This window comes from Oncorhynchus mykiss, chromosome 15 (genome assembly GCF_057628025.1).
Source record: "Oncorhynchus mykiss isolate SJ-2025 chromosome 15, ASM5762802v1, whole genome shotgun sequence".
Lineage (NCBI taxonomy): Eukaryota > Metazoa > Chordata > Actinopteri > Salmoniformes > Salmonidae > Oncorhynchus > Oncorhynchus mykiss.
The window spans coordinates 13572501-13587500 of NC_143036.1; the positions used below are offsets into that span (position 1 = coordinate 13572501).

Here is a 15000-nt window from a genome sequence, read left to right on the forward strand (position 1 = left end):
TTCCTCTACAGAGTGTCTCTCAGTATTTCCCTCCCTCCCTCACTCTAGACCTATAACAGGCATTGTATAGCACTAATTAACACTCTGTCCTGAGAGCACAGCCGTCAACTTACCTCCCTCCCCCTTCCTCCCCCTAGTTCCTCTGTCTCACCTCCGACTCACCCTATTAACACCCTCCTCCGCTTGTCAGTGTCACGTCTCCTCTCCTCTCTTCTGCTTTCTCTCTTCCCTTCTTCTTTCTACAGTATTCTATTTTCTTATTTTTTAATCTCTCTCTCTCCATTGTTCTCTCTCTCTCTCTCTCTCTCTCCATTGTTCTCTCTCTCTCTCGCTCTCTCTCTCTCTCTCTCTCTCTCTCCATTGTTCTCTCTCTCTCTCTCGCTCTCTCTCTCTCTCTCTCTCTCTCTCTCTCTCTCTCTCTCTCTCTCTCTCTCTCTATATATATATATATATATATATATATATATATATATATATATATATATATATATATAGCTCTCTATATATATATATCTTTCCTTTTTTCTCTCTCTCTCTCTCTCTCTCTCTCTCTATATATATATATATATATACATCTTTCCTTTTCCCTCATATGCCAGCTATAATTGCCAGTATTTGCTGTTAGATTTGATACCAGAAGAAATTAGATAGTGGAGTTACAACTCACTCATCAGGACTAATCCATACAGTGTATTCGTAGTATTCAGACCCCTTCACTTTTTCCACATTTTATTATGTTACAGCCTTATTCTAAAATGGATTTTAAAAATGTTTTCTCTCATCAATCTACACACAATAGACCATAATGACAAAGCAAAAACTGTTTTTATAAAAATAAAAATGAACTGAAATATCACATTTACATAAGTATTCAGACCCTTTACTCAGTACTTTGTTGAAGCACCTTTAGCAGTGATTACAGCCTTAATTCTTCTTGGGTATGACTCTACAAGCTTGGCACACCTATATTTGGGGAGTTTCTCCCATTCTTCTCTGCAGATCCTCTCAAGCTCTGTCAGGTTGGATGAGGAGCGTTGCTGCACAGCTATTTTCAGGTCTCTCCAGAGATGTTAGATCGGGTTCAAGTCCAGGCTCTGGCTGGGCCACTCAAGGACATTCAGAGACTTGTCCCAAAGCCACTCCTGCGTTGTCTTGGCTGTGTGCTTAGGGTCGTTGGCATGTTGGAAGGTGAACCTTCGCCCAAGTCTGAGGTCCTGCGCACTCTGGGGCAGGTTTTCATCAAGGATCTCTCTCTGCTTTGCTCCGTTCATCTTTCCCTCGATCCTGACTAGTCTCCCAGTCCCTGCCGCTGAAAAACATCCCCACAGCATGATGCTGCCACCACCATGTTTCACCGTAGGGATGGTGCCAGGTTTCCACCAGACGTGACGCTTGGCATTCAGGGCAAAAAGTTCAATCTTGGTTTCATCTAGCCTGAGACACTTGTTTCTCATAGTCTGAGAGTCCTTTAGATGCCTTTTGGCAAACTCCAAGCGGGCTGTCATGTGCCTTTTACTGAGGAGTGGCTTCTATCTGGCCTCTCGGCCATAAAGCCCTGATTAGTGGAGTGCTGCAGAGATGGAAATTTCTCCCATCTGTACACAGGTTCTCCCATCTCTAGACCTCTCAGACTGACCATCATGTTCTTGGTCACCTCCCTGACCAAGGCCCTTCTCCCCCAATTGCTCAGTTTCACCGGTCGGTCAGGAAGGATGAGGCCACTGTGTTATTGGGGACCTTCAATGCTGCAGAAATGTTTAGGTACCCTTCACCAGATCTTCACCTCGACACAATCCTGTCTCGGACCTCTATGGACAATTCCTTTAACCTCATGGCTTGTTTTTTTGCACTGACATGCACTGTCAACTGTGGGTACTTGTATAGACAGGTGAGTGTCTTTCCAAATCATGTCCAATCAATTGAATGTACCATCAGTGGACTCCAATCAAGTTCTAGAAATATCTCAAGGATGATCAATGGAATCAATGGAGTTTAATTTCAAGTCTCATAGGGTCTGAGTACTTATGGAATAAGGTATATCATTTGTTTTTTAATTGCAAAAATTCAAAAAGCCCATTTTCGTGTTTGTGTTTGTCAGTATGGGGTATTGTGTGTAGATTGCTGAGTATTTATTTTATGTAGTCAATTTTAGAATAAGACTGTACCGTTGGTCTATATAGTTTCAGAATGCAGTCTATGTAAGGGATAATCAACGAGGGGCTGAATGTTCTGTGGAAAATCATGAACAACGTAGAAGGTGTGTTCCACGACGCGCTAGCGGAGTCAAACTGACCTTCCACAGAGTTGCATTATTTTACAGAGAACGCCTAGAGCCCTGAGTTGATGATCCCTTTCATACCATGGCTATAAATGAACACATTTGCCACTAGAAATGTGTTAATTTGCCGGTAGAAATGTGTTCAGCGTCCACTGACATAACGAGATAGCAACAGTAGTTGCCGTGGTAACAAAACAAACAGACTTGCTAGTTCAGCGAACCAAACCATCAGTTCTAGCAATACCAATACTGTTTTCAATTCGACTTTCGCTTTCAAAAGCAGCTCAGACAAAGCTTGCTTATAATATAGAATTAATGATGGATGTTAATGCAATGAAACTGTACTGCACACTAATACCACTTATAGCACCAAATAGATTTTTAAATACCCAAGATACATCATACAAAAATACAGTGATTGTATGTGTGTGTATGTCTAGGTGAGTGCATGCATATACACGTGCCTATAATGTGCTGCTAGGTACAGTAGTTGAATCGTTAACTAACTGAGTTATTCCCGACAGCGTGACTGCATTTGCTCAGTGCAGAACTGCCCAGCCAATCTGCTTAGCCCTTGGTGTGTCTGTTTAAAGCCTGGCTTCCCTTGGTGTGTCTGTTTAAAGCCTGGCTTCCCTTTGTGTGTCTGTTTAAAGCCTGGCTTCCCTTGGTGTGTCTGTTTAAATGCTGGCTTCCCTTGGTGTGTCTGTTTAAAGCCTGGCTTCCCTTTGTGTGTCTGTTTAAAGCCTGGCTTCCCTTGGTGTGTCTGTTTAAATCCTGGCTTCCCTTGGTGTGTCTGTTTAAAGCCTGGCTTCCCTTGGTGTGTCTGTTTAAAGCCTGGCTTCCCTTGGTGTGTCTGTTTAAAGCCTGGCTTCCCTTGGTGTGTCTGTTTAAAGCCTGGCTTCCCTCTGTTTAAAGCCTGGCTTCCCTTGGTGTGTCTGTTTAATGCCTGGCTTCCCTCTGTTTAAAGCCTGGCTTCCCTCTGTTTAAAGCCTGGCTTCCCTTGGTGTGTCTGTTTAAAGCCTGGCTTCCCTCTGTTTAAAGCCTGGCTTCCCTTATACATTATTGGCTTTAATTCATTCATTAATATGAGTAGTGAAGCATCACAGTACAGACACTTAACAATGACACATGCAGTAACATTTAGGGAGCACCAAGATATCTTAGCAGATTCTATCTTAGTTCTTTAATCCCTCTATTTATCTTTGTCTCACCTCTCTCTCTACTGTAGTTGAGTTTTGGTGGCATGCCCTACAGTGGTAAGCCAATGGGAGGGGGGATGAAGAACTTCAGAGGCTGTATGGAGAGCATCAACTACAACGGAGACAACATCACTGATCTGGCACGACGCAAGAAGCTAGACACCTCCAGCTTTGTAAGTTACACACAACTGTCACTGTCTAGCTCTCTGTTTCTCTCTGAATCTCCATCTATCTCTGTTTCTGCCTCTGTCTCTCTCTTTGTACAATATATTATCAAATTACCTTGTCAAATTTAATAATTTGTCGAAGCAAACAACTCATTTGATAACTAATGATAATCACAAGTAATGATAAGAATCTCCCTCCCTCCCTTTCTCTCTCTCTCTCTCTTTCTGTAGCGTAATCTGTCATTCTCTTGCATGGAGTCTCACTCCTTCCCAGTTTTCTTCAACGCCACCAGCTTCCTGCAGCTCCCAGGAAGAGCCAATCAGGATGTAGTATCACTTAGATTCCAGTTCCGCACCTGGAACGCCAACGGACTCCTCCTCTTCAGTAACCTTGACGACGGAACGCTTGAGATCGCCCTTGACGACGGGAAGATGGGAGTTCACTTCAACGTGACGCAGGCGAAGAACACCAGGATAGCAATTTCATCAGGTAGGAGGGACAGGAACACACACATTTACCTTTATTTAACCAGTCAAGTCAGTTAAGAATAAATTCTTATTTACAATGACGGCCTACCCCGGCCAAACTCGGACGACACTGGGCCAATTGTGTGCCGCCCTATGTGACTCCCAATGACGGTCCTTGTGATACAGCCTGGATTCGAACCAGGGGCTGTAGTGATGCCTCTTGCACTGAAATGCGTTAGACCACTGCGCCACTCAGGATCAATTTAACCAGACACACTGTTCGGTACTGATAGAGTGAAAAACAAACGGACAACTAGTCAAAGCTCAAACCAAGTTTATTCATCCACTGGTAGAAACAGCTTAAAAGACAATGACATGTTTCCACCAGCACAGGTATTTATACCCTCCTGTAGGCGGAGTCTCCTGCTCACACCTCTCAACACTACATCAGTGTTGCTAGGCAGGAAGTTAGGAGACATGGAAGAAAGCTGTTCCTTCTCCCTTCGTCTAACCTGACCTGACATTCCTCACTAATCCACAGCTATCCAACCTTATCAGTGACCACAACCAAGTGATTGCCTTCTCCCTTACTTAGTAACTTTTCCAGATCCATACTTCGTATACCACCCTCCATTGACCTCACCATATACATTCTTCACACATGTAACCATTAACTGCTAGTATAGCAAGTATTGCAATCTAGAACCTAACAACACACACATACTCAACTCCATACTCAACTCAACTCCAGCCACTTTAATAATGGGAATTGATGGGAAATGATGTAAATATATCACTAGCCACTTTAAACAATGCTACCTTATATAATGTTACTTACCCTACATTATTCATCTCATATGCATACGTATATACTGTACTCTATATCATCGACTGTATCCTTATGTAATACATGTATCACTAGCCACTTTAAACTATGCCACTTTGTTTACATACTCATCTCATTTGTACATACTGTACTCGAAACCATCTACTGTATCTTGCCTATGCTGCTCTGTACCATCACTCATTCATATATCCTTATGTACATATTCTTTATCCCCTTACACTGTGTACAAGACAGTAGTTTTGGAATTGTTAGTTAGATTACTTGTTATTAATGCATTGTCGGAACTAGAAGCACAAGCATTTCGCTACACTCGCATTAACATCTGCTAACCATGTGTATGTGACAAATAAAATTTGATTTGATTTGATTTGATTTGATACTGCTCCACACACACACACACACACACACACACACACTTAACCACACACACACTTAACCACACACACACATATCCATACACACACACTTAACCACACACACACAAATCAAATCAAAATCAAATCAAATTTATTTATATAGCCCTTCGTACATCAGCTGATATCTCAAAGTGCTGTACAGAAACCCAGCCTAAAACCCCAAACAGCAAGCAATGCAGGTGTAGAAGCACGGTGGCTAGGAAAAACTCCCTAGAAAGGCCAAAACCTAGGAAGAAACCTAGAGAGGAACCAGGCTATGTGGGGTGGCCAGTCCTCTTCTGGCTGTGCCGGGTGGAGATTATAACAAAACATGGTCAAGATGTTCAAATGTTCATAAATGACCAGCATGGTCGAATAATAATAAGGCAGAATAGTTGAAACTGGAGCAGCAGCACAGTCACGTGGACTGGGGACAGCAAGGAGTCATCATGTCAGGTATTCCTGGGGCATGGTCCTAGGGCTCAGGTCCTCCGAGAGAGAGAAAGAAAGAGAGAATTAGAGAGAGCATATGTGGGATGGCCAGTCCTCTTCTGGCTGTGCCGGGTGGAGATTATAACAGAACATGGCCAAGATGTTCAAATGTTCATAAATGACCAGCATGGTCGAATAATAATAAGGCAGAACAGTTGAAACTGGAGCAGCAGCACAGCCAGGTGGACTGGGGACAGCAAGGAGTCATCATGTCAGGTAGTCCTGGGGCATGGTCCTAGGGCTCAGGTCCTCCGAGAGAGAGAAAGAGAGGAGAGAATTAGAGAACGCACACTTAGATTCACACAGGACACCAAATAGGACAGGAGAAGTACTCCAGATATAACAAACTGACCCTAGCCCCCCGACACATAAACTACTGCAGCATAAATACTGGAGGCTGAGACAGGAGGGGTCAGGAGACACTGTGGCCCACTCCGAGGACACCCCCGGACAGGGCCAAACAGGAAGGATATAACCCCACCCACTTTGCCAAAGCACAGCCCCCACACCACTAGAGGGATATCTTCAACCACCAACTTACCATCCTGAGACAAGGCTGAGTATAGCCCACAAGGACCTCCGCCACGGCACAACCCAAGGGGGGGGGGGGGCGCCAACCCAGACAGGATGACCACATCAGTGACTCAACCCACTCAGGTGACGCACCCCCTCCAGGGACGGCATGAGAGAGCCCCAGTAAAGCCAGTGACTCAGCCCCTGTAATAGGGTTAGAGGCAGAGAATCCCAGTGGGAAGAGGGGAACCGGCCAGGCAAAGACAGCAAGGGCGGTTCGTTGCTCCAGAGCCTTTCCGTTCACCCTCCCACTCCTGGGCCAGACTACACTCAATCATATGACCCACTGAAGAGATGAGTCTTCAGTAGAGACTTAAAGGTTGAGACCGAGTTTGCGTCTCTGACATGGGTAGGCAGACCGTTCCATAAAAATGGAGCTCTATAGGAGAAAGCCCTGCCTCCAGCTGTTTGCTTAAAAATTCTAGGGACAATTAGGAGGCCTGCGTCTTGTGACCGTAGCGTACGTGTAGGTATGTACGGCAGGACCAAATCAGAGAGATAGGTAGGAGCAAGCCCATGTAATGCTTTGTAGGTTAGCAGTAAAACCTTGAAATCAGCCCTTGCTTTGACAGGAAGCCAGGGAGAGAGGCTAGCACTGGAGTAATATGATCAGATTTTTTTGGTTCTAGTCAGGATTCTAGCAGCCGTATTTAGCACTAACTGAAGTTAATTTAGTGCTTTATCCGGGTAGCCGGAAAGTAGAGCATTGCAGTAGTCTAACCTAGAAGTGACAAAAGCATGGATTAATTTTTCTGCATCATTTTTGGACAGAAAGTTTCTGATTTTTGCAATGTTACGTAGATGGAAAAAAGCTGTCCTTGAAATGGTCTTGATATGTTCTTCAAAAGAGAGATCAGGGTACAGAGTAACGCCGAGGTCCTTCACAGTTTTATTTGAGACGACTGTACAACCATTAAGATTAATTGTCAGATTCAACAGAAGATCTCTTTGTTTCTTGGGACCTAGAACAAGCATCTCTGTTTTGTCCGAGTTTAAAAGTAGAACGTTTGCAGCCATCCACTTCCTTATGTCTGAAACACATTCTTCTAGCAAGGGCAATTTTGGGGCTTCACCGTGTTTAATTGAGATGTACAGCTGTGTGTCATCCGCATAGCAGTGAAAGTTAACATTATGTTTTCGAATAACATCCCCAAGAGGTAAAATATATAGTGAAAACAATAGTGGTCCTAAAACGGAACCTTGAGGAACACCGAAATGTACAGTTGATTTGTCAGAGGACAAACCATTCACAGAGACAAACTGATATCTTTCCGACAGATAAGATCTAAACCAGGCCAGAACTTGTCCGTGTAGACCAATTTGGGTTTCCAATCTCTCCAAAAGAATGTGGTGATCGATGGTATCAAAAGCAGCACTAAGGTCTAGGAGCACGAGGACAGATGCAGAGCCTCGGTCCGATGCCATTAAAATGTAATTTACCACCTTCACAAGTGCCGTCTCAGTGCTATGATGGGGTCTAAAACCAGACTGAAGCATTTCGTATACATTGTTTGTCTTCAGGAAGGCAGTGAGTTGTTGCGCAACAACACACACTTAACCACACACACATACACACACACACACTTAACCACACCACCCACCCATCAAACACGTCTGTGTAAATATCTTATCCTGCCATCTCGTTAGCGATGATGATTGCCTCTACCAGCTAATGACTAATTAGCAACAATCAGATGGGTACAGCAAGGTCGTTGTCGTGGTTACGCCGCTCATTGTTTTGATGCTGTTGTCAAGGAGGAGACACTGATGATCGCTAATTACATGATTGTGCAGTAAAGTGTGAAAATATGTTTTTTTCCAAGAAAATATACCCCCGTCTGCCTTGAGATACTTCCAAACTAAACCCTAGAAACACACTACTGCAAGGTTAACGAGGACACATAACCTCTTACTTCCATTTTAGATAGACAACATCTCTCTCTCTGTTCCATTACACATTAATCCTGCATGTTTTTCTGTCTGTCTGTGTGTGTGTGTGTGTGTGTGTGTGTGTGTGCGTGCGTTGCTGCGAGCGTGCGTGGTTAGGTGTGTGTGTGCGTGTGTGTGTGTGTGTGTGTGTGGTTAGGTGTGTGTGTGTGTGTGTGTGTGTGTGGTTAGGTGTGTGCATAACAACAGGGAATGCCCCAACTGTTATTTATAATGTATCTCCCTCTCTCCCTCCCTTGCCTACACACACATAGGGATGGGCAGTATACCGTATTTTACGATATACCGGTATTGATGCCTGGACTGGTTTTGGTTTTTACTTTAACCTCTATAACGGTATTTGAATGTTTGGTTTGTTAAATGTGAGACGGCGCGTGTAACATCCATTTTTATAGTTTACTCCGCTACTTGAGTCCTCTCTCTCCTGCTGTCTCTCTGCCGCTTTCCACACAGACCTAGTCCCGCCCCCTTGTTGTTCCTCGACCACGAGTCACTTGGGTTCAGTCTGCATGGTCAACACAGCACATGCAGCCTCTTTGCTTATTCTTTAAATTGAAATCAACTAGCGTTCTATAATGACACTATCAGTTTGTGTTTCTTACATCTGCAAACAGCTGCCCCCACCCCTCTCTGTCCCTCTCCCCCTGTCTCCCCCCACCCCACTCTGTCCCTCTCCCCCTGTCTCCCCCCACCCCACTCTGTTCCTCTCCCCCTGTCTCCCCCCACCCCTCTCTGTCCCTCTCCCCCTGTCTCCCCCCACCCCTCTCTGTCCCTCTCCCCCTGTCTCCCCCCACCCCTCTCTGTCCCTCTCCCCCTGTCTCCCCCCACCCCACTCTGTCCCTCTCCCCCTGTCTCCCCCCACCCCACTCTGTCCCTCTCCCCCTGTCTCCCCCCACCCCTCTCTGTCCCTCTCCCCCTGTCTCCCCCCACCCCTCTCTGTCCCTCTCCCCCTGTCTCCCCCCACCCCTCTCTGTCCCTCTCCCCCTGTCTCCCCCCACCCCTCTCTGTCCCTCTCCCCCTGTCTCCCCCCACCCCTCTCTGTCCCTCTCCCCCTGTCTCCCTCCACCCCTCTCTGTCCCTCTCCCCCTGTCTCCCCCCACCCCTCTCTGTCCCTCTCCCCCTGTCTCCCCCCACCCCACTCTGTCCCTCTCCCCCTGTCTCCCCCCACCCCTCTCTGTCCCTCTCCCCCTGTCTCCCCCCACCCCTCTCTGTCCCTCTCCCCCTGTCTCCCTCCACCCCTCTCTGTCCCTCTCCCCCTGTCTCCCTCCACCCCTCTCTGTCCCTCTTCCCCGACTCCCCCCACCCCTCTCTGTCCCTCTCCCCCTGTCTCCCCCCACCCCTCTCTGTCCCTCTCTCCCTGTCTCTCCCCACCCCTCTCTGTCCCTCTCCCCCTGTCTCCCCCCACCCCTCTCTCCCCCTCTCCCCCTGTCTCCCCCCACCCCTCTCTGTCCCTCTCCCCCTGTCTCCCCCCACCCCTCTCTGTCCCTCTCCCCCTGTCTCCCCCACCCTACTCTGTCCCTCTCCCCCTGTCTCCCCCCACCCCTCTCTGTCCCTCTCCCCCTGTCTCCCCCCACCCCTCTCTGTCCCTCTCCCCCTGTCTCTCCCCACCCCTCTCTGTCCCTCTTCCCTTGTCTCCCCCCACCCCTCTCTGTCCCTCTCCCCCTGTCTCCCCCCACCCCTCTCTGTCCCTCTCCCCCTGTCTCTCCCCACCCCTCTCTGTCCCTCTCCCCCTGTCTCCCCCCACCCCTCTCTGTCCCTCTCCCCCTGTCTCCCCCCACCCCTCTCTGTCCCTCTCCCCCTGTCTCCCCCCACCCCTCTCTGTCCCTCTCCCCCTGTCTCCCCCTACCCCTCTCTGTCCCTCTCCCCCTGTCTCCCCCCACCCCACTCTGTCCCTCTCCCCCTGTCTCCCCCCACCCCTCTCTGTCCCTCTCCCCCTGTCTCCCCCCACCCCACTCTGTCCCTCTCCCCCTGTCTCCCCCCACCCCTCTCTGTCCCTCTCCCCCTGTCTCCCCCCACCCCACTCTGTCCCTCTCCCCCTGTCTCCCCCCACCCCTCTCTGTCCCTCTCCCCCTGTCTCCCCCCACCCTACTCTGTCCCTCTCCCCCTGTCTCCCCCCACCCCTCTCTGTCCCTCTCCCCCTGTCTCCCCCCACCCCTCTCTGTCCCTCTCCCCTTGTCTCCCCCCACCCCTCTCTGTCCCTCTCCCCCTGTCTCCCCCCACCCCTCTCTGTCCCTCTTCCCTTGTCTCTCCCCACCCCTCTCTGTCCCTCTCCCCCTGTCTCCCCCCACCCCTCTCTGTCCCTCTCCCCCTGTCTCCCCCCACCGCTCTCTGTCCCTCTCCCCCTGTCTCCCCCCACCCCTCTCTGTCCCTCTCCCCCTGTCTCCCCCCACCCCTCTCTGTCCCTCTTCCCTTGTCTCCCCCCAGCCCTCTCTGTCCCTCTTCCCCTGTCTCCCCCCACCCCTCTCTGTCCCTCTCCCCCTGTCTCCCCCCACCCCTCTCTGTCCCTCTCCCCCTGTCTCCCCCCACCCCTCTCTGTCCCTCTCCCCCTGTCTCCCCCCACCCCTCTCTGTCCCTCTCCCCCTGTCTCCCCCACCCCTCTCTGTCCCTCTTCCCTTGTCTCCCCCCACCCCTCTCTGTCCCTCTCCCCTTGTCTCCCCCCACCCCTCTCTGTCCCTCTTCCCTTGTCTCCCCCCACCCCTCTCTGTCCCTCTCCCCCTGTCTCCCTCCACCCCTCTCTGTCCCTCTTCCCCGACTCCCCCCACCCCTCTCTGTCCCTCTCCTCGTCTCTCCCCACCCCTCTCTGTCCCTCTTCCCTTGTCTCCCCCCACCCCTCTCTGTCCCTCTTCCCCTGTCTCCCCCCACCCCTCTCTGTCCCTCTCCCCGTCTCTCCCTATCCCTCTCTGTCCCTCTTCCCCTGTCTCCCTCCACCCCTCTCTGTCATTGTGCCCTTTTCTTTCCTGCCTTCCTCTGTGTGTGTGTGTGTGTGTGTGTGTGTGTGTGTGTGTGTGTGTGTGTGTGTGTGTGTGTGTGTGTGTGTGTGTGTGTGTGTGTGTGTGTGTGTGTGTGCCTAGCAGTGGCCTATGAGCTCTGTTGGAGCTGAGAGCCCTTTCACATAGCTGACTGGGTCCCAGCATGCAATGGGGTTCTGAAACTCAATGTTAAGAGGGGTCCTCTACTAATTAACCACTCTAACCAGGCATGTGTGTGTGTGTGTGTGTGTCTCTTCCTTTCCTTTCGTCCTCAGGTTCAGACCTTAACGACGGCCAGTGGCACGCGGTGCATCTAGTCGCTAAGGAGAACTCTGTCATGTTGACGATCGATGGAGACGAAGCGTCAGCGGTCCGAACCACCACGCCTATCATCATCAGGACTGGTGGAACATACCATCTGGGAGGTGAGAAAGGGTGTGTGTGTGTGTGTGTGTGTGTGTGTGTGTGTGTGTGTGTGTGTGTGTGTGTGTGTGTGTGTTTGTGCGTGCGTGCGTGCGTGTGTGGTGTGTGTGTGTTTGTACATCTGCACACAAGATATGCATAATGATCTGCATTGATTTACTGTCCTTAGAAAATAAAGATCAATTATTGTCAACTATTGAACAGACACTTTATCATGTGCTTTGAGCCAGACCGTGAACTGGCTATGATGCAAAACATGACATATTGAACTATGCAGTAAACTTTTCAGCCAGTCAGGCAGGGGGATATTGATGGAGAGAAAAATAACTCTAGAACTCTATATGTACACATCACATCCTCTCCTCTGGCTGGCTGGCTGGCTGACTGGCTGCCTGGCTGTCTGGCTGGCTGCTCATACAGTAAAATGAGACAGAGAGGTTGACATTAAAACCTCTTGATACTCCCCATCCCGGAACCCGGGAGCGTTAATCATTGGCTGACACTAATTAGCATAACGCAACGGACATAAATATTACTAGAAAATATTCCTATTCATGAAAATCGTGAAAAAAGTGAAATATACTGAGACACAGCTTAGCCTTTTGTTAATCACCCTGTCATCTCAGATTCTCAAAATATGTTTTACAGCCAAAGCTAGACAAGCATTTGTGTAAGTTTATCGATATCCTAGCATAGCATTTTGTCCAGCTAGCAGCAGGTAACTTGGTCACGGAAATCAGAAAAGCAATCAAATAAAATCGTTTACCTTTGATGTGCTTCGGATGTTTTCACTCACGAGACTCCCAGTTACAGTGCCTTGCGAAAGTATTCGGCCCCGTTGAACTTTGCGACCTTTTGCCACATTTCAGGCTTCAAACAAAAAGATATAAAACTGTATTTTTTTGTGAAAAATCAACAACAAGTGGGACACAATCAAGAAGTGGAACGACATTTATTGGATATTTCAAACTTTTTTAACAAATCAAAAACTGAAAAATTGGGCGTGCAAAATTATTCAGCCCCCTTAAGTTAATACTTTGTAGCGCCACCTTTTGCTGCGATTACAGCTGTAAGTCACTTGGGGTATGTCTCTATCAGTTTTGCACATCGAGAGACTGACATTTTTTCCCATTCCTCCTTGCAAAACAGCTCGAGCTCAGTGAGGTTGGATGGAGAGCATTTGTGAACAGCAGTTTTCAGTTCTTTCCACAGATTCTCGATTGGATTCAGGTCTGGACTTTGACTTGGCCATTCTAACACCTTGATATGTTTATTTTTGAACCATTCCATTGTAGATTTTGCTTTATTTTTGGATTATTGTCTTGTTGGAAGACAAATCTCCGTCCCAGTCTCAGGTCTTTTGCAGACTCCATCTTCCCTGTCCCTGCTGAAGAAAAGCCGGCCCAAACCATGATGCTGCCACCACCATGTTTGACAGTGGGGATGTTGTGTTCAGGGTGATGAGCTGTGTTGCTTTTACGCCAAACATAACGTTTTGCATTGTTGCCAAAAAGTTCAATTTTGGTTTCATCTGACCAGAGCACCTTCTTCCACGTGTTTGGTGTGTCTCCCAGGTGGCTTGTGGCAAACTTTAAACAACACTTTTTATGGATATCTTTAAGAAATGGCTTTCTTCTTGCCACTCTTCCATAAAGGCCAGATTTGTGCAATATACGACTGATTGTTGTCCTATGGACAGAGTCTCCTACCTCAGCTGTAGATCTCTGCAGTTCATCCAGAGTGATCATGGGCCTCTTGGCTGCATCTCTGATCAGTCTTCTCCTTGTATGAGCTGAAAGTTTAGAGGGACGGCCAGGTCTTGGTAGATTTGCAGTGGTCTGATACTCCTTCCATTTCAATATTATCGCTTGCACAGTGCTCCTTGGGATGTTTAAAGCTTGGGAAATCTTTTTGTATCCAAATCCGGCTTTAAACTTCTTCACAACAGTATCTCGGACCTGCCTGGTGTGTTCCTTGTTCTTCATGATGCTCTCTACGCTTTTGACGGACCTCTGAGACTATCACAGTGCAGGTGCATTTATACAGAGACTTGATTACACACAGGTGGATTGTATTTATCATCATTAGTCATTTAGGTCAACATTGGATCATTCAGAGATCCTCACTGAACTTCTGGAGAGAGTTTGCTGCACTGAAAGTAAAGGGGCTGAATAATTTTGCACGCCCCATTTTATAAGTTTTTGATTTGTTAAAAAAGTTTGAAATATCCAATAAATGTCGTTCCACTTCATGATTGTGTCCCACTTGTTGTTGATTCTTCACAAAAAAATACAATTTTCTATCTTTATTTTTGAAGCCTGAAATGTGGCAAAAGGTCGCAAAGTTCAAGGGGGCCGAATACTTTCGCAAGGCACTGTAGATAGCCAATGTTCCCTACGTCACAATGCTGTAGACACCTTGGGGAATACGTAGAAAAAGTAATCTGGTTGATAGCCCATTCACTGCTCAGTAGGGACGCAGTGAAACGCAGCGCTTTCAAAACATGAGGCACTTCCGGATTGTATTTTCTCAGGCTTTCGCCTGCAACATCAGTTCTGTTATACTCACAGACAATATCTGTACAGTTTTGGAAACTTTAGAGTGTTTTCTATCCTAAGCTGTCAATTATATGCATATTCTAGCATCTTCTCCTGACAAAATATCCCGTTTACTATGGGAACGTTATTTTTCCAAAAATGAAAATTCTGCCCCCTAGTCACAACCGGTTTTAATCTGACTATTGACTCTCACAGGGCCATACTATGCTGTGTCATGACGTTGCCCTCTTTGGGTCCAGCAAGCCCCATCCCCCTCTCCCTGCCTCCCCCTTGCCTCCTTCAACTAGACTGCTGTGGTCAGAGTGAGGTCGTAAATTCCTAGGGAAGACCCTGCCACATGGCCAAACAGTATAGAGATAGAGTGAAGTTTCATAGAGAACAAAGGAATTTCTTCCACCTCACAGAACTTGAGGTCCGAACAACGTTTACGTTCCGGAGAAACGTTCCGGTCCGTTTGTTACAACTTGGGGAAGCTCATGGGAGACGGTGCGGCAACATTACCATAACCCTGTTTATATAATAGCCTTAGATATTAGGTTTACATCTAATTGTTGTATAAGATGAATGAGTGAGGAGGATACTGTTTGTAAAATTGTGTAATGTGATTTTGGACTGTTTAATGAAGGAAACTCCAATTCCCTTTTGAGTTGAACTAAATCACAGGACCACCCATGAGCCCAGTTA

At 47.6% G+C, this 15000-nt stretch overlaps 1 protein-coding gene across 1 annotated transcript in view; it reads left to right on the plus strand.

The window, feature by feature from the left end:
• The window catches only part of LOC110515947 (contactin-associated protein-like 2), a 304164-nt gene that overhangs the window by 167790 nt on the left and 121374 nt on the right, over positions 1-15000 (plus strand). Inside the window, exons 8-10 of the mRNA XM_036943719.2 lie at positions 3507-3650; positions 3876-4134; positions 11611-11760. Of these exons, the coding sequence (XP_036799614.2) occupies positions 3507-3650; positions 3876-4134; positions 11611-11760 (553 nt within the window). The remainder of the gene's footprint in view (positions 1-3506; positions 3651-3875; positions 4135-11610; positions 11761-15000) is intronic.